The sequence below is a fragment of the Poecilia formosa genome, unplaced genomic scaffold, assembly GCF_000485575.1.
Source record: "Poecilia formosa unplaced genomic scaffold, Poecilia_formosa-5.1.2 Scaffold35, whole genome shotgun sequence".
In the NCBI taxonomy this organism is placed as follows: domain Eukaryota; kingdom Metazoa; phylum Chordata; class Actinopteri; order Cyprinodontiformes; family Poeciliidae; genus Poecilia; species Poecilia formosa.
The window spans coordinates 2,516,547-2,536,678 of NW_006799974.1; the positions used below are offsets into that span (position 1 = coordinate 2,516,547).

Here is a 20,132-nt window from a genome sequence, read left to right on the forward strand (position 1 = left end):
GTGGACAAGCTTTCCCTTCGCATCACTGAGTACAAGAAGAAGTAGGGAGTGGGAATTATCCATCATCACTGTGCCATATTTGTACTGGATATTATATAACCATATGGTAAATATTTTTTCAGTAACTTTAGTGTACTATTGATATATGTTTTGACTAGTTTTTTTTTAATCAATTTTTTGTCCCTGGTGTCATTTATTTCCCTTCACTATTAGACTCCTACCAAAAGCTTTCATTTTTTTCAACAATTAAGCAAATCTTGCATTTCTTAAGCAGAACAGAATTTACATTAAGTAAAGCATTCATAGAACAAGGTCATTTCTCTTGAAAGATATAAAATAAAATAAAAATTTCTGTTACAAATATATTTTCTTTTTATTTTAGAGAGATATTAAATCCAATCATCAAAAACCCAAAAGCTACACTTCTAATTTAGAGAACTTCATGACAGGAAGAACAGTTGCTTACATGTGCTACAAGGACAAAGACTATTGATACTAAGAGAATAATATAAAGACCCAAATTAAACTAAAGATTTCACCTGAGCTATAAACTCTTCTGATAAAGTATCTAGAGTCAAATGTGAAGCCATCTTTCCGAAAGCTAAAACTTACACTTGTGAAATTTTAGAATGGCCTAATTTTGTATTTTAGAAACTCATTTATTTTAGCCTAGACATATAATCCAGACAAAGTTGTTCGAAAAACATATTCCAGTTTTCACTGCATGCACTTAATAAAGCATGATGCGGACATTACAATATGTAGTCATTTAGAAATCAAATGTATGGATCAATTTCAAAGAATAAGGCTACATGGACTTTGAGATCTCCAACTGTTTCATCTGCTAGGCCAAAATCATACTTTTATTAAATTCTGATTCATGCAGAATAAAATGTTAACAACGATTTTGCAAACCTAATTTTAGAAACAAGACTGCCTTATTTAAGAGTTACATGTTCACATATCCATGAGGTTTGAGGTAGCATGATGAACTGTTGTAAGCCGTGTGCTAAGTAGAGTGTGATTTCCCACCAGCTTGTTACTTTGAACACAGGCAGCAGAGCTGAAGGATAATAGCTTCTCATGTTTTACATCTGTAATTACACTAACATCTTCCATTAAGCCAGGCTAGAGTTATTTTGTTTATGAAAAGTTTTTTGTCGTAACATTTATCAACAACCTTTCTTGTTCCAGACAAAAAACTAAATGAAAATAAATGGATGTGAACTCTGACAGAAATTCTTGGCAATTTCTTAACAAATAAAATCAACCTAAGATATGAAACGAAGTTCTATATCTTCTTTACTGTCAGATGTTTGTGAAAATTATCTGCAGCATGATAAGGTTTTTCAAATTACAGATATCTTGCATATCAAAGCAGAAAAAGTAAACATAGAGCAAACTCAAAGGGTCCAGGTGCATTGAGAAAAAAGAACCAGAAATAACATTTTCCACTGCCAAAAAAGACCTTGACGTTCCCTTTGAGAAATTGAGTTTTCGCTCTGAAACAGGCTTCATTATCTGCGACCATTACCTTGATAAACACCCCTTCTTTTTCTACTTTGTAGAGTTGATGTACAAATAAACCAATTAAGCTACGTGTTTGGTCTTGCAATATAGTCAGGCTAAACAGAGACAAGATGTTTACACTCCGGTCTTTTGACATTCATGCTACAGACATATATATAATTATTTGATTGTTTTTTTCTTGTAGCAAATAAACTTCTGAGAATTACATCAGAAAATGACCTCAATTACAAAGTCAGCTACTTAATTAGTGCTGTTACTTAGTACATTTTATCAATTACTTCTCCAGGGACTCAATCCTCTTGAGTGGTATAATGACATTGCCATAATGTCATGCTGTTATGTGAACAAAACCACATTTCACCCCCGTTTTATGTGGCGTCATTGAATGTTGCACAGGTTTTACAGAAGTTAGTGTGCAGTTGTGCCTCCTTTGCTTGCTCTCAGTCGATAACGACTGAAGTCATTGATACTAATCCCTTGAACCAATGAGATGAAATGAATGATGACGAACAAAAAGGTCTTTAAGAAGTTTGTGCTGAATTGACAAAACAGAGTTGGTTAGGAAAGAAGGATTATTTGTCAGAGGAGGAAGGAGAAAACCTGCCTTCACTTTGACAGTTTCCAACACACCCATTTCACAAAGCTGAGCATTTTCCCACTGCAGTTAATCCTAAATGCCACAGACAGGTTCCTGACAGAAGCAAGTCTGGCTTTTACCTCTCCGATGTATATATTCCACATTGGGTTTCATAGGCAGAGTCTATTAACAATAATATTAATTCATAATGTGTCATGAGCAGCTATTTCCCTGTAATTAAAAATAAGTGATGAGGGGGTTTTCTTGCACATTAGAAATCATTTTTATCATATTATAATTTTCAGTGATTATACAGAAGCACGCAATTTCCATCTGTACTACACCCAAAAGACTGTTAGTATTTCTGAATCTATGCACATTATTGACCTACAGTTTGTGAGTTTTTACTTCCTTTGCTTCTTCAGTCTTTCATCCTGCAAACTGATAACAAGCGGTGGACGCAGAACAAAGTATAAAGAAAAAGTTCAGTGCAAAGGCATCATAATTCTGCAGGAAGCAAAACAGCTTTTGGGAGAAAAAAAGATAAAAGAAAAACCAAAAACACATCTGCAATTTACAGGGGAGCAGCTGTTACATCAATAAAAACATTTACGTTAGAAAGAAAATATCTATCCCACATTATGTCCTGGTACAAAAAGAAATAGATAATGCTGCAAAGACAACTTTGTCTGATTCAGCGTTAAAATGCAGCAGCCGTTTTTGCAGGATGAGTAAATACTGAGGTGCTGTTTGTGTAATACAGCACCACTGTGGATCGTGCAACATCCATTACGGTGTGATAGGAAAAAAACACTGAATCTGCTTCTAACTCACTAAAAGTATCGGTGAGTAACAGGAAAAAATGAGGAACTCTGCACCCACTCTTTTCTTGATCCTTCTGCTGAGCATGTTTTGCATTGCCACTAGTTCCGATTAACGCCCAAACAAAAAATTTAAAAATAAAAAAAGTGCTCAAGTGGATGTAACACAAAATTACTACACACCATACTGGGTTTTATATAATCACAAAACATTACAAGCTTCACCATTATGTGTCAAACTGGACACATGTCACTCCTTCATAGCAACTACTATGTATCTCAGCAAAAGATTAAAGAATGATCTGTTGAGGATCGACCTGATCCAAAACTTCTCCGAACTCTTTATTAATCAAACACGGATCTCTGAGAAACGCTTGTGAGCGTCTGCAAGTTATTAAACACAAATGACACAGACAGAAGACATCTTGCAGCGGGAGTAGTAATCCAAAACAAAATTAACAAGGCTTGTAAATATTCATAGAAAACCCAAAGAAGTGTCACATGTGCTCCGACTTACTGTTGGTTTTGAGGCGGGCCGGCTCACTGTTGCGGCTTCCCGCCTGGTTGATAGCCTTGACGAAGAAGATATAACGGGTGCCACTCTGCAGGCCATGCACCGTGTAGTGGTTCTGCTTGATGTTCGGTACAATCATCCAGCTGTCTGCTGAGTTGTACAGACCTGGTGGAGGTCACACGCACACACACACACACACGCAGAGTGGATAAGTATTAAATTTTTCTTGATGTCTGAAAGTTGCACAAAGTCTTGCTGAAAATAATTTTCTACTGATGGTTACAGCAACAGAAACATTCTCCCACATATCCAACTGGAACAGAGCGATATTTTCTTTCTGAAAACCTCGAGTTAGTTATTGCACATTAAGAGGCGATTCCTAAAAGTTATGCAACATTTATGTGCACCTACAGATATATGCCATTACAATTCTAACAGAGTTATTGCGACAAGTACCCAGGAGGCAATCCAGTGTGTTCACTGAGCTGAAACCATACGGCAAAAGGAACAATCGGTTCAAAGTATCAAAGGTACTATAAGTAATCGCCTCCAGGCAAGAGCGTGATACCCTTTAATGCTTAAATGTACGAGAGCAGGGGTAATACCAACATGACCACAGCTGGTGGATGCTTTCATTCAGAGTGAAGGGTTAGTAATCATAGGTTAGCGCCACATCCACCTGTTGCAAACAGTCCTCTTGGTGTCTGAGATGTGAACCTTTGTAAGTAGAAAAAAGAAATCTGAGCTCAGAGCTAAGGAGGAATGTAACTTTTAAAGGGTTGTTCATGTTCCCTGTCTTTTGGTGAAATGTAAGGGGAAATATTTCACATCTCACTGATGCACTGTTATGCGACAGGCTACTCTTTTTCATAAAATATGATTTTATGCCATACTGTCAATTTGTTCTGGAGCATTTTTAATTGAAAGTAGTGTTTTATGCAGCTTCACGTGTCTTCCAATCAACTCTCGACAGCTTCGTGTGTCTGCTGATGTAACGCATCCTCCCAGCATGCTGCTGCCACTACCATGTTTCATGCCGAGTATCGTGTGGTAAGAGTGAGGTGCATCGTTATTTCACCCCACATAACAAAGTGAATTTTAGTTTCTCAGATAAAGTACCATTAAAATAAAAAATACCTTTGCAAAGCACTTTATATGTATTGAGAGAAATATTGAGATGTTAATCTAAAAATAAGATGAGATTTTATTTTACAATGAAAGTTACATATTGTGCCCAAAGACGTAACTATAATAAAACAAACATACTCAACATTTTTAAAAACGTTTTGACTGCAGCATCAGTTATAAAAGGTCTGGATGAACCATAAAAGAACAACTCCTTTAATGGTGAAGTTTGTGCTTGCATTATGCATCTATTTTAATACAGAAAACCGCACTGTGGCATTAAGTTGTAGCGCACCGCCGTTCATGAAAATAGGTTACATTGCTTAGAAATACTGACAAACATTTACTTTTTAATAAATCTCACACATGAAAGTAAATGTGGCCGTAGCAACAATAAATGAGGATTATAAAGCAAATTTCCTGGAGGGAGCTCTCACACAAAGAGCCAGAGAATCCTGGCAGCTCATTTAAACTTTAGCAGTCAAAAAAGTGAAATAACTACCAGATGAACTGTCTCCTCTTTCTTTCCTCCTGCACAATTACAGAGAAATATAAGCTCTGAGAGGGGTACAGCTCTCAGGACCATACTTACTTTGTCCCCTCTGGTTAGGATGCGTTGTAAATTATTGAGCCAGATGGAAACAGCATGCATAAGTAATGGCAGAGAGTCTGCTTGTAAATATACATACTTCATGGGACGCAAATAAGGCCTTTAAAAGTTAGCCGGCTTTAAGAATGAATGAGAGGCGGGTTGGGGTGTGGGGGCGTCTCTTAAAACTACATTTTTATCTGGGCAAAGGAGGATGCAGGGGTTTTCACCTTCCTTTAGAGATGATAGAGGAAGAAAATAAAGATGCAATGTCAAACTTGAACGAGGCACGAAAGTTTTACAGTTTGCTCCTTCCCACAGATCAAGGGATCCTTTGCACAATTTATCATTTGTCAGCATCTCCTATAGATAATGTTATGTAGGCCTTCAAAAGATAAAAGAAGAATGGAGTAGAGAGGAACGATTAAACGTTTGAACTCTTTGCTAACACTTCTGATTTCAAAAGTTTCTATTTTTGCTAAATTAGGTCAGAAGACACCAAGGAGGTTTCCTGACTGAAGTGCTCCTCCTTTAAAGAAAGCTGTACTTGAAAGCAATGTGCAAAAATAAAGAAGAAAAGAGAAAATAGAGAAAAAAAAGAGCAATGTGCATCCAAACACCAAGCACGTGTACTTCTCCAGTACTGTATGTGTGTGTGCCTGTGAGGAGGGAACTGCAGCACAAAGTATCCTGGGAAAGGAAGTGGGTTTGTCTTTGATGATGCAACACAGAGTTAACAGTGTGCCTGCATGTGAGCGTGGACGTGTCACCCTTTCCACTTCCTTCTGGAGGAAAACACTGTGCTTGCTCGGCCACAGTGATTCAGATTTTCTCCACCGGTAATTATGTTAATAATTCAACAAATCCATCGACACTGATATGAATCATTGAGAACATAAGCCTAACTCACTAGGCCATTAACACCGCCTCGCTATAGGCCCCTAGATTACTGAGAAATATTTCATAAAGTGAGGTTTTAATTGATAACCAAAATATCTGCTGGCAAAAAAAAAAAAAAAAAGAATGACACAGCAAGAGATGAGCCCGTTTTCCCGAAGCGTTTGCACTGTATGCCACCTTCGTCTTGCTTGTCATGCCTTTAAGATACGTACTGGTTTCTATCCACTAAGTGACAACGGCATTTTCATTTTGAGCTACGAAAACCTCCCTTCGCATCAACTTCGACTCCCTTTCCATCTCTGCGTCTTTCCAAGAGCCCACACGGTGCTCCACGTTTCACAGACCACAGTTAGAAGCAACACAGCATAACTTAGTTATTCTTCTTTTCATGCTACAGCAGCTTGCAGAAATAGAAAGACCGCTTGACGTTTTACAAATTTTCCCCTTGGGTAAAGAAGGCCCCAGGTTTGAATATAAGCCTGGGGTGTTCCTGCATGGAGTTGACATGTTTTCTCCTCACGTGTGTACGTTCTCCCCAGGTACTCCGGCTTCCTGCTGAAGATCAAAAATATCACTGTCGGGTTAAATGGCCTCTCTAAAAACTGTCCTGAGGCACGAGCGTGCATGTGTGTGTGTGTTTGCTCAGGATTACAGATAACATTTTCTTTTTCTTTGACCTTATTTTGTAACCATTTTCTACTGTAAAACGATGTTTTGACACATTGACCCGACTCCTACCTCCCTTGAGGAGCTGAAGCCCGGGGCAAAGGGATTGTGGATGGACATCAGCTGGGAGCATTTAGCCACTTGGAAAGTTTAAGAGAAAAGCTATATTGGAGAACTCAAGTGGCATGGCAGACTTAATGGGTTTCTCTCTTTCTCGGTTTCCACCATGAATCTCCGAGGACTCTGTGGCAGCAAAGCGCTGAATTTCTGAGTCACTCGGAGTTTCATGGCTGAAATGTATCCTGATGTTTCAAATGGCGAGGGCACTTGAGTTGCATGGTTAGATGGAGAAATGTCAGGCTACAGAGCAGAGAGTGGAAGAGATAATGAAAGGATCAAAGAGTAAAGAGGCACAGGTGTGTGTGTGTATGTGTGTGGGAACATGCATGAATGTGCATATTTATGTACATTAATGACAGCCTCCTCATATTGGTAAGTGGTAATTTTCTCCAGCTCTATACATCCATTATTTTCCCCTGGTCTCATATTTGTTTCCTCCCCCACAGCAGATTCTTTTCTTTCTGTTCATAGAAGTTCTGAAAGCAAACCAACTTTAGTGTCGATTATCTAATGAAGCTCCAGCGTGTTGCTTCAGGCCGGCAGCTCTACTGATTAAGATTTGGTTTATTACAATTGCACTTTATAAAAGCACTGAAGGGCATCATAAACATACTTATTTGGGAGAGCAGTACATGAACTACATTTATTCCAGAAGACGTTTAGAACATTGTTTCTGTTCCAAATGCAGTTTTTTGATTGGACCGCTATGGCTCCCCACCACGGGAGGCACTGGGTGGCGGGAAGGCACAAGCACTCCAGGGGGGAAAACAAGTGATGTTGTTTTTGCACAAAATATGTTTTTATTTACATGCCCGTTCCACAGGACACCCATTTTGTTGTGTAGTGTAAGCACTGTAAGGAAATATGGCTAAACAACCTGATTGGCTGATGACTCTGAAACTCATGCCTCTCTCAGGGTTCCTGAGATGGTGCTAAATTAAAGTCACATTTCACAGTTTTTAATGCAATCTGGACTGCATTGGTTAAAAATCTAAAAGCAGACTGAATATGAGTTGGATGATTTTACACTAAATTATTTACAACACAGGTTCGGATTTCTGAAACCTAGAATAAACAAGGAAAGCATAAAGGAGAATTTTATTCTTTTATTAGGGATTAAGAGTAACTTAGAGTAAATATTTTAAATAATTTGTCAGATTCTTTAAAATGAAACTTTATCTGTTATGCTGCATTCAGTTTCAATGTGACTTTTAGCAGATACTGTAAATCAAGAATCACAATTCCTGTTTACATTTATTGAGAATGGCTGTCACTATTAAAAACAGTCATCGTTGGACAGAAATTTTTAATTTCTATTAAACATTTAGCATGTAAACAAAATGGCTGAGCAATTTGTTTGCTTTATTCATCTTTGTTCAAACAGGTCAGTAACTGTGCCAGTAATATTTAATACCAATGTGGAACCTTTGTGTGAAAAACCATCAGGATCAGGATCCTAGGACACCTGAAAATACCCGCAGCATTAACAGGTTGCAATTAAGTCTCTTTTATTAGAAATTATATGATTTTACAATCCCATTAACAGCTTTCAGCAGATGGCCTCACATTTAAACTTGCAGTTCTCTGCTGTAAGGAGGAGTTCATGATCAACATAATTACTGGAAGGTGTCCAGCTCCTGTGGCTGTAAAATGAATCCTAATTACTGGTGCTCCACATAAAACTGAAACTTTTGAAAATGCTCGTGTGTGTTTAATGATCCCAGATGACAGCTGGCCAATAACTGAATGAGTCAGGAAGACATAAGTCTATTTTCACACAGCTGTTGTGCTGTATATCACCTTTGTTTTGCTTGTCATCCCTGTAAATACCATCCCGGTGTTGTGTTATCAGTTGAGTGACAACGGCATCAGCATTTGGATCGGGTTTGTTTTCACTGTGCTGTCTGGCTTCATACACACCCGTCTGTTAGGATGTCAGTGGCAGATCAACTTTGACCCCCAGCCCCGCCTCCATTCCTCACAAAGAGGCAAACGGTTGTTGAACTGTGGCATACCACATGTAGAGGCCAAAGTTTGCAAAGAAAAAATCTTGGTTTTTTTTGGGGGGGGCGAAAGAGTTTTGACACTGCCTACTACAGCTTTCTTTGAAATCTGACCTTAATTGCCAGCTCTATTTTCTACTGCTATGCCTGGATGATCCTGCAAAAGGCACAGTTCATAAGACAGCATGACCCAACTTCTACATCCCATGAGGTATGAAAACCTTCAGGGAAAGAAAAAAAAAACCAGGATGGCTCTTAACTGTAAGACTTGGGAAGATTGAGATATTGGAAACTGTGTTATAAATCACAATTAAATATCTTTCAAAAGCAACCAGTAAAGGATTTTTGTGCAGGTACATTTGACTTTCAGTGTGGAAAACAACCATGTGGCTCCATATTGAAAAAAAAAAATCTTCCTAAAGGAGATTACTTTAGCCTTTACCAATCTTTTTTTCTGGTATGTTCTAACACTTTCTCTTCAACAACCCTTCCAAATGTTATAACACTTAAAATGAGACATGCATACTCTGAGATTTCACTCAGGTTTATTGGACTATCTCTAAGCATCGCTCAGGCATACTTTGGACTGAGATTGCAGGCGGACCATCTCCTAACACATGGTCAACAGTATTAGATCTAAACCACCGAATCTTATCAACCGATCAGAAACAACAGCTAAAACACTGCTGGCATTCTTCCATAGCACTATATTAACATACAAATATACTTCAGAATGAAAAAAAGAACTTCTCCTGCTTTTGTAAATGAACTCACACCTGCTGATGATTAGTTAATTAGGAGCTTCTGATTAGCAGCACCTGGCGGTTTCCCACATATTTACTCCTCTACAGTAAGCTTTTCTGCTTTTGCAGTTTAGCTTAGTCATAGTAAATCAGAAATTACAAATTGTTGCTTGTCTGGGGTTCTTAGGGATTAACTTCAGAATCTACTTTATCTTCTAATAGAACCCCTTTGGAAATAAAACGTGCACAGTGTTTGTAAAGTAGTGGGTGATTGTTTTCTTAAATCATCGAGGCTGAATAAGATATTTATTTGGGAAGACTGTAAGACTGTCATTGAAAAAAAAACCTGTTTCTATAATATGGAGGATCTTTAATTTACCATTCAGCAATGCTTGTTGGAAAATACAAAAAAGAAAAAACCTAAACAAACAAACAAAAAAAAAATCCCCTGAGAAATAAGTTTGTGTATTTGTTCCACTGATAAAGAAATTAACTTTGAATTTTGAATTAACAGGCACTTGCATAATAAAACTTCCCTTGGTTTTTTCCCATTAGACTTGCCTGGGAAGTTGAAACTCCAGTCTGGGAATGACGACTCTCCCATGATGAATGGGTTCCAGTTACAAGCTAGAATACCAGTGGGATCTGCTAATTGCTGTGGGCAGAGACCAAGCTCTCTTCTATTAGCAATGCATATTGATAAAAAAAAAAAAAAAACCTCACTTCTATTGATTTTAGGCATTCAAACTCTGACGCAGCATTTTCACATCTAGAGGTTGTGAACAGTCCTGTGTGAGCCTCTGGACTGATGTCTTATAAACTCTTAGAAACGCAAATAAAAAACATTCAGATTTACAGTCTATTATGTTTTTGTGGCAGTGGAATGAAACACAGACCTTGGAGGAGCTCAGGTACCAGGTGAGTAGGGGTTTGATTTGATTTTTGCAACTTCGGTTTCTTATAACTGAGCTTTTGTCTTTTGAAAACACTCTACATTTTTTTTTAATTGCAGGTTCCCTGGAATTTGTAAGCCATACAAAAAGTGTTGCTATTACGAAACATAAACTCTTCCTGTCATTTGACTACATCTCCTCAGCCATAACATTATCCGACCGGGAAACATTTTCTGGTTTGCGGCATAGTCATTTATAGGCTCTACAGTCTAAACATGTTCTCTTCAACAAAACCGTTTGTCTGAATGCGTGTGTGTTTGAGTGTGTGCTCTCGACTCACTGATGAAATTTGTCTGGCCAGTGTAGATGGTGTACTGCAGCTCATAGGAGGTGACGCTGAACTCGTCTTCTGACGTCCAGTGAACGGTGATGGTGTCATGGGAGGCGGTGCACAGCTCATCCCTGATGGATGGCGGGTTGGGCGCTACATATGGAGAGAGAGAGAGAGAAAAAAATCAGGATTTACTTTTAAGTGATGCTTCTTTTTAAAAGATCAAAAAGACAAAGGAATAGGTTGAAGATATTTACTGATACTTAGGAAGTCCCTGACAGCTTATAATCAGTCTGTGAATAAGAGTTAATCTAAACTGGACAATCCCGTAAAAATGTATTCATACCCATTGAGCTGTCACAACTACAAATGTGTGTTAATTTTACAGGGAATTTACATTGTAGACCAACAAGTAGTGCAGTTGTAAAATGTAAGTGAAAGGATACATTGCTCAAAATGTTGCATAAACTTATATTTAGTTCAAAGTTCAGAAGTAGAGCATTTGTCAGAGAAGCTCCCGAGAGGCCAGTGATTACTTTGGAGGAGCTTGCAGAGATCAAGTGGGAGAACATGTTGACAGGACAACTAATAGCTTTGAACTTAACTGTGACCCCCCAGGTCAGATTAGAAACAAGAAAGCTATAAGAAGACAACTAATCAGCTCTATTTGTGGTTTTGCCACAAGCAAAAGTACATGTGCATTTTCCGTTCAGTTTTTGGCTCAGCTAACGCAGTTAACAAACACTGCATCTCACGGACATTCACCCTGCATTTTACAGCATCATTGTAAAGAATGTTTATAAGTAGACACTCCTGTAATGAAACTTTTACTGGTGGTCAAAAATAATATTGTATTTAAATTAAATCAGTAAGCCTTACCTGTTAGGTAATCTAGACCCTCTAATATCTTCTTCTCTCGGGAAAAGTCAAGAGCAAAGTTATCAAATGCTTCATTCAAGTTCACATCAGGGATGAGTACCTGGGAGGAGGCTGTCGCCATAGCTACCCTGTGAAATGATAGGGACAGAAGAAAGGGAACAAATCAGCAAAAGGGGCAAAAATACAAAAGTTCAGGCGGTCACATCGGTGTATGAATGTGGGAGAGAGGAGGAGTGTGAAAAGATGAAAGGTGGTGGAGGTGGCTGTGAAGCAGCGGAGTGACAGAAGCGAGGTGATGGGAGGAGAGAGATGGTAGACACAAGAACAGGTGTGGAAAAATCCACAAAGAAGACCTCTGCAATACGTTCTGTATGCTTCTGTCGCCAGGGCCGGCCCAAGGCAAAAGAAAAAGAAGCACAAGCCCACAGCCCCACGAACACGAACCCCAACACAAATAAAGCTAATTTTTTTTAGAAAAAAAATCTATATCACAATAAAATAAAAAAAACACAACATCACAATAAAAAGAGATGTGTTTACAAAAAAATATATATTTGATAATGTATGTAGAAATCATTATTTTATGGATAAAAAGAAAAAAAAAATGCTCTTGTGGGCCCCTGGTGGCCATGGTAGGTACCACAAGCTTCGCCGGTAACATGAGCTCCCGTGCAATAAGCAGCTCCTATCAGAAGTTAAGTTAGCAAAACAATGTCTCAAAAAAAGGACTTATCCTTCAGGGAGAGAGAAACGAAAGAGGAAGAATAGAAAAAAGCCAAGATAAAGGTTTGTTTTAATGTGCCTTGATAATGTAATGCAACGTAATGTAACAGATTAGTAAAGCTGCTAGCTTGATAGCAACCTGGAACAGTCCAGTTCAACAGTCAGACATTTATGCTAGGGTCTTTGTATTTGTGTGAAACTGAGTTTAAACTTTAAATGAGTTGATTTTGATTTTGGCTGATATAATTTTTTTTTGTCTGAAATGTCGCTAAATATAGAAAGAAAGTCGGTGAGTTGGAAACAGTGGGGTGAATATTGTTGACTGCAAACGTGCAGACCTGACCTGGTGGGTCGGTCTGTCAGTCAAACCTCTCACTGCAGAGCAGAAAAGGACAGAGGCTGATTTTTAAACCTTTGCTGACGAAGATAAGATTAGGGATAAGATGGGCTTCACATCTAAGTATCAGCCGATCACGATCCCCCAAAATTAAGGAAGTCGGCGCCCAGAAATCGACTGGTCGATAAATCAGTTGGCCAATAAATGTATCCTATATTATACATGTATATATTGTAAACAGCACTGCCAGAGATGCAATAAGTTTATAGCAGGTGTGTGAATGATCTAATGATCGGGCTGCTGATTGCAGCCAGTCCACATTGCTAGCAGAACTAGAGGGCCCCAAAACCACATTTCACTTAGGGCCCCATGGAGGCTTGGGCCGGCCCTGTCTGTCGCTGTGTTTCGAAACAGAGGTGAGGCTCACCACAAACTGAAACCTCTCACAACTCTGCAGCTCGACAGAAAGGTGCGATTGCTTTGAGGATGATTGAGCAGCTCGTGGCAGGGACCAGAGTTGCAGCAGAGTTACGCAGCAGACTATAGAGTAAAGCACAAAGCAGTTCTAGGCCTTCAAATTCATGGGTTTCAGTGAAATCGGTGAGGGTTCAACAAGACTGAGCAACATAAAACATGCAACTCTGGGTGAAGACTTCTCGACAAGATCTTTGTCTGTGAGACGGAGTAAAAAAAAACGCCTCAGCTCAAGGTGGGAGAAAAGGATGTGGGTAATGAAGATAGAGCTGGCTCTTAAATGATGGATGATTCTCAGCAGAGGCTTGACATTGATTGCAGGAGCCAGGTATGTTCGATACAATGGTGAGTTTACCAGCAGCCCTTCAGCTGGATTTCAGAAGTAAAAACTGAATAAAGGAGAAGTTACGCTGGAGTGAAAGATTTGATTTAAAAAGTAAAAAACGTCTATTTTCAGATACATTATAAATGAGTCTTGTGGGAAAATTCAAAACAAAATCTGATCTAGAGCAACGAACGTACGTAAAGAACCCGGGTTGAGTTGAATAAAGTTCCTTCCCACCTTTTATCTTTAATTTACAACCACTTTTCTGTAACTAGGTGTCTAGACTAACTTTTTGCTCTGATTGCACCAAACAGCAGCACAAGAAGTTTTTACTGCCAAGGGATTTAACATAGCATTTTTACAGGCTTAGTTCTTTTCTCATCACTTTCCATAAAAGCAATATAGACTGGTAAATGATTAATAAGTCCAGTAAACATGAACTATTTTCTGACTGGTTTAGACCACAACATGGTCTAATATGAGCCAGTTGAACCGCAGGGAGATGCCCAGTATCAGAAGCTTCTTTTTTCCTCGAATGACTGGTCGCAATGGTTCGACAATGGACACGGTTTTACATGCACTAATGAGAACTCGAGTCGCATTAATATGTTGGTTGATTTAAAGAACAAACTGTGCAGCTATTATTCACATAAGCAGTGGCTTATGTGCTCAGTATTGTTATTGATGTATTCACGATCACTTAAAAAAATATATATTTTAGCAAGGTCTGAGCTGCTTTCAAGCTGGCCACATATTGAATCTTCCAATTGCCTTTGGCAGATAGAGCTAAATATTTATTACTTTTTCCACCTTCCTGTGTGTGCAGAGTTTCTGTGTCATGACCCACCTCTCTGCCACGTTCCTGGCAGACTGAAGGAAGCGTGCATGGTCGTTCTCCTTCAGGCTCTGCTCAGCCTGGGTGATGAGGGCACTGGAGCGCTCCAAGCACTGGCGACAGTTTGCAATCTGCTGAGCCAACTTGCGCAGTTTCATCACCTGAGACAAGCACGAGCACAGCTAAGGTTGCTTCGTTCTGACGCAGACACAGATTTATGTTCATTTGCACAAACCGAATCTTGCCAAGATTAATTTCTGTTATGATCACTGTTACAATAACAAGACTGTTTGTGGTTTTTCTTCCATGCTGAAAACGCAGACAACAATGGTGACTTTATAGTGTGTTGCCTGGGAAATGTTTGACTACCAAAACCTCTGCAAGAAGCTTCAGCTGTACACAATCTGTCTTTCAAGCTGATTCTAGTGTTGTCATTGTGGAGGTGTCGAATCTAAAAACCATTCATGCTAGCAGAAGCATTTCAAAGGACCATACAAGGTGCATCATAGTAGCGTAAAGCATAAAACATAAGTTTCAAGTACTTATATTAATTCCTTAAACTTCACAATTTTATACTAGTTTGTGTCAAAGTAAATCTCACATAAAATAAATTTGTTGTGCTTGTAACCTAGCGTAATGTTAAGAAACAATCACTTCCTTATCTTCGACCAATGTCCACAGCAATGGTCTGAAGGTTTCAGATGCTCATAAAAATACCAAAGGTAGGAACCATGTGATTATGGGCAATCACTATTCACATCCAGAAAAAACTGTACTTTCTGTCCACCAAGAGACAAACCAGGGTTCAAGAAAGGCTACTGCATGTTGTAATGCCGTTTCATTCAAAAGCTGTAATGTGATTTCCCATTGAGATTAAGGAAACCATTCAAGCTTTATTTGAAATTAAAGCAATCTGTTTATCTTCATTCAGGCTTATTTCCTGACTCTGGATGTGAACTTAGTTTGATGAAACCCCCTTAATGAAATAACCACAGGCTGTTCAAGAGTTAGAGTAAACAACATGAGAGATACACAAATACAGTGCTTCCTTTATGGGACTTTCCCACTGTAACCATGATTAGTTAGGAGAAGATTAAAAACTCATGCAGGACCGAGCCTGTTCCCACTGGACATTACCATGGAAAACGTCCTAATTACAATGAAAAGCTAAAAACCAATCCACTCTGGCATTTTGGGTCATACTTGGTATGACTATAGCATTCATGCAAACACCTCTATGTTTGCATCAACTGTGAAATGTTTCTCTTCGACTTCGGTGTCAGAAACATAAATCTGAAATGAAGTGAATCATTATCCACCTTTATTCAGCAGGCGATAAAAGGTGCTGAGTGTCGAGTTTTAAAGCTTAAGACTTAATGGGGTGTTTTACTGATGTCTCAGCCAGTCTTTCTCTTTGGCCCTCATGAACAATATTTGAGCTGGTTGGTGACTGGAAACAAGCAAGATGGCCTTAATGATGGGATATTATTTGGCAACATCTGCTGCGAACAACAATTTTAGAGATGATTACTCCTCTCGCTCAGAATAATAGACAATATGGTCGAGACTGAGAGCGTTTCTGTACAAGCATCTGCTTTATTTAAACAGACGAGTCCATGTGTAATAGAAAAAAAAAAGTGGAAAATTACTGCAATATTCTCAATGTCTGATTGATTTAAACAAGTAAATATTTAGATTATATTGATTATCAGAAATAAGCTTTTGACAAATTTGATCAATATTATTCATTTGTGTATTCAAAAGCATAGACCATATAAGGTCACACAATCATTACATCGCACAATGCTGCTCCAATTTCACTGTGTCGATAAATATTTTGTTGCTAAGCTAATGCTAATGTTTGTCCTTGTTTCACTAACAGCTTTCCACTTCTGGACTGATAGATGAATAAGGAACCAAACGTGAAAAATAAAAATGTATATCAAGTTTAAAAGTAAATCTTCCAGTCTTGGTTCAATTGTTCATTAAACTGTAATATATTTCTACACTACAAGTTCAGCATACTCACCTCCACATGCCTTCCTTTAAATGTTACTTACTTTTACTCAAAAAAATAATTCATAAGCCCACATTTTATATTTAGATTGAAATCTCAAGTTCTTTATTGGATTTTAGTTGTCCAAATAAAGAGGAACAAATAGTAGTGCCCTGGAGAAAAAATCAATACACTACAAGGTACGAGACAGGTGTTCCACTCCTCAGTTGATTTTATAAATGGATGTAGATGATTCGTCAGCTGATGTTTATTTGCAGAGGTACTGCTTCATTGTTCTGAATCAATGAATTGTGTGCTTCTGTAAGAGCTGCATATTCTTGTTCTCTTTTCTTCATGAAATTTAATATTGTTTATTGATTCAAGGCAGCTAAATAGGACGTCAGAACCTGATATCAGGGATGGAGTCAGGGCTCAAACCTTATTAAATGATTGATATCGGAAGACTATGAGTGAACTCAATTCCTGGTCTACAACATATATCCTATCAATTATTTGAAAGGTTCACATGAAACCTGATTGTTCATTTTCAGAAGATTGGCGAAACCCGCTAAAAATGTGAGAATAAACTTTAAAAACGATTCTCAGAGGCAGCTTCTAACAGTAGTTCTGGCAGGTAAATAAAATCTAACCTGCCATTTTGAGAACTGAAACTTTTTATTATCTTGCGATAATTAAGTACTTGCCTTTTTACTTCAGTAAATAAATACTTAGGAATGTGGCTGCACAATATTAGGAAACTTAATTGGTATTTTACTCCCTCCAACTCTCTCTGCGATCTGAATTACTTACTTGACGGTGCGTTCTATTAAAACTCTAAATTACGTGTATGCATCATTTCAGCGTGAGCAAACATTCATGCACAAATGAAAATACTAATCTAACCACCCAGGCAGAGAAATCAGAGAATCTGCAGTGACCTTCAAAATAAAATCCTAAACCTGGCTCACATATCCCCCACTGTCCTGGAGATACACAGAGCGCACTTTTTCATAACTTGTATAATGTTTAATTCAAGGAGCTAACTTTATAAAGAATGTTTCCTGCAAGTTTTATCAATATATGACAAAGGAAAACCAGACTGAAATCCTTATGATCAATAACTGATATCACAACAAAACAGTAAACATGGAGGGACTACCTTGGCACTAATGGAAAAATGGAAAAAAAGTTAGTTTATTGACGACTAAAGCTGGATGAATCAGATTTGTGAACAGCTATACAAGACATTTTTAACAGTACAGCAGTTTTCTTAACCTCATAGCCTAAATAGCATTGATTTTAATAATGTCTTGGACCAGGTCTCCATATTAGTTGAGTTTTAAGTGACTTGGGTCAGTAGTAAAACTCAGCATTGGGACTTCCCTGGTTTAATGTTCTAGGAAACATTAAAAACAGGAAGAGAGGACGCCTGGCAGACAGCCAGTCATACTATTAAAACACACACATTAGACTATGAGTATGTGTGTTTTATTTTGACAAGTTGTGACTATGACAGCTTAGTAACCCTCGTGAGATCCAGAGCCCATTAGAAGAACTCGAGTACCTGACATCACTGCCTACAACAGAAAACTGGATCAGTGGTTTGTTCAAATATGTAAGACTAACTGTGTTTCCCTGATAATGCGTATTCATGTGGCATATTCACTTTGCGCATTTCATTCCTTTTCGTGACCCTTTCAGGTATTTCCTGATGTTTTACATTTTCTTTGTTTTTGACCTGTATCTTATCGTCCTCCCTTTCCTGTCCTCTGCCAGACTGACTGAGACTCTTGGGAGAAGAAGCTCTGCCTTTTGTCTGCAATCTCCAGGAATACACTGGCACGCTTCCTTAGTCTTCGAACTGTACACACCAACAAGCCAGTTCTCTCCTTATGGTCAGTGCCCAGGAATATAATAACTTTTCTGCCATCTTAAAAATACTTCAACCAGCAGCGTGCATATGTCCTCTGGGAGAGTCTCTGTCATGAATCCCTAAAAGCTCAGGTAGAAAAAGGAGCCGTGTTATACATGGGTTAGGGTTAGACCACAAACATTTCTTTTTAAATCCTAGACTTCCCTTTGAAACCCAAGAGTGAAGTTCAGAAGTTTTCTACATTTAGGTCAGCTGCCTGCATCTCAGCGGTAGAATACTAAAGAAGAGGCCTGACAAATATATTCAGTCCACAGCAGTTCTGGTTTGTTATGCACTCTCTTGTATAAAACCAAAATGTGCTTGCAGACTAGGACTGCTAGTGGCCTCGTCTGCAAGCACAACTGTTTAAATTATGTGAAACTCTCAATTTCTAGTCTATTCATACTAACATGTAAGCATAAAACATGACTAAAGATGCATTTTCCTAAACCCCTGTAGCACAATGTTCCTAAATACATACAACTTTAATTTTCTGACTTTATATCCCAGTATTCTAATAAAATGTACCTTGGACTCTTTGATCTTGACAGCGATGACCTGTTTTCTCTGGCGGATGATTTCCACCAGCTCATCACACTCCTCCACCAGCTTAGCTTCATGCATGGCAGTATTTACCTGAACAACAAATAAAAAAAGGTAATAAACTTAATAAAAAAATATGACATCTTTCACACATCTTGCATTTCGTTACACTGTCGGAAATAATAATAATAAAAAAATGTTTTTCTTAGTAAATTATCATTTTAAATCTCCAAAGGTTTCATTCACTTATTATGCAACCCGTACACCTGGAGCGGATGCCTCCAGCAATAAAATGCACCTGGTATGGAAATACTTCTGACGAATGCAGCAATGATAGGCAATTTAACTCACTAATTGTTTTCATGGGAACAACCATAAATCAACATATTGCTAAACTGATGTTAGTCCAAAGGGAGAAAAGAGCATTGGAACATTAAGTTTATAACATCGGACATGATGGGGAGAGAAAAAGGACAGATCAGTGTAGAGAAACTTGTTCTATTCAGCTCGTAAAATGTACAGCTAGTGGTGGAGGAAAATCCTTACACAGTTTCCCCAAATCGTTACAACGATGCTACAATGAAACTACAACTTGTTCTTTTATGGAACCTGAAAAAGTATTCCAAAACTCCGGTTTGTAGAAATGTACTTTTAGGGGAAAAAAAAAAAAGAGACCGATTATTTGGAATCCTGCAATCTTCACTGGAAGAAAAATCCCACAGATAGCCGTCTGGGATTTACTGGCAAAATATGCTTACATGGTGCCAATTTAATATATTCTGTGATTATATTCGGGCCAAAGCTGCCGAGGCAACTCAGCATCACTTCCCTGTATGAGTCCAACACAGTTTAAACAGCCAACTCTAAAAGTGTTTTTGCTGAGTTGCAACAATGAGCCCCCAGCAAAAGGTCTGCCAACTACATAATATAATTACACTGAAAGCTTCAGAAACACTTACTGCAGGAGTTTAAATGAAAAAAAAAGGACAGATCTAACTGTACTGCTGAAGAGTGGAGATGAGAAGCTGAGCTGCAAGCGTGCAACTGTTACACCTCTCGTTTTTTTAAATGTAAGGCTTCTGTCAAAGATATCAGGTTCTTAAAATGTACTGAAAATGTGTGCAAGTATATGAGTTAGTGTCCACGTCTATCTCCTCAGAGAAGCAGAACATGGCTGGGTGAGATTGTATCTGATTTCCGCTCTGTCTCCTGCATGAATTTAATTCTGTATTACATTAAACAATTCAAACTATACACGGTACAACACAGCATAGGTGTACGGATGTGGAAACTGTA

General features: G+C 38.4%; 1 protein-coding gene across 5 annotated transcripts in view; it reads right to left on the bottom strand.

The window, feature by feature from the left end:
- The window catches only part of mid2 (midline 2), a 150,592-nt gene that overhangs the window by 12,862 nt on the left and 117,598 nt on the right, over positions 1-20,132 (bottom strand). For all 5 annotated transcript variants that reach the window (XM_007550380.2, XM_016670597.1, XM_007550379.2 and 2 more), the window contains 5 exons: positions 18,822-18,929; positions 14,398-14,546; positions 11,692-11,819; positions 10,822-10,965; positions 3,446-3,607 (listed from right to left, as the gene is read on the bottom strand). In XM_007550380.2, the coding sequence (XP_007550442.1) occupies positions 3,446-3,607; positions 10,822-10,965; positions 11,692-11,819; positions 14,398-14,546; positions 18,822-18,929 (691 nt within the window). The remainder of the gene's footprint in view (positions 1-3,445; positions 3,608-10,821; positions 10,966-11,691; positions 11,820-14,397; positions 14,547-18,821; positions 18,930-20,132) is intronic.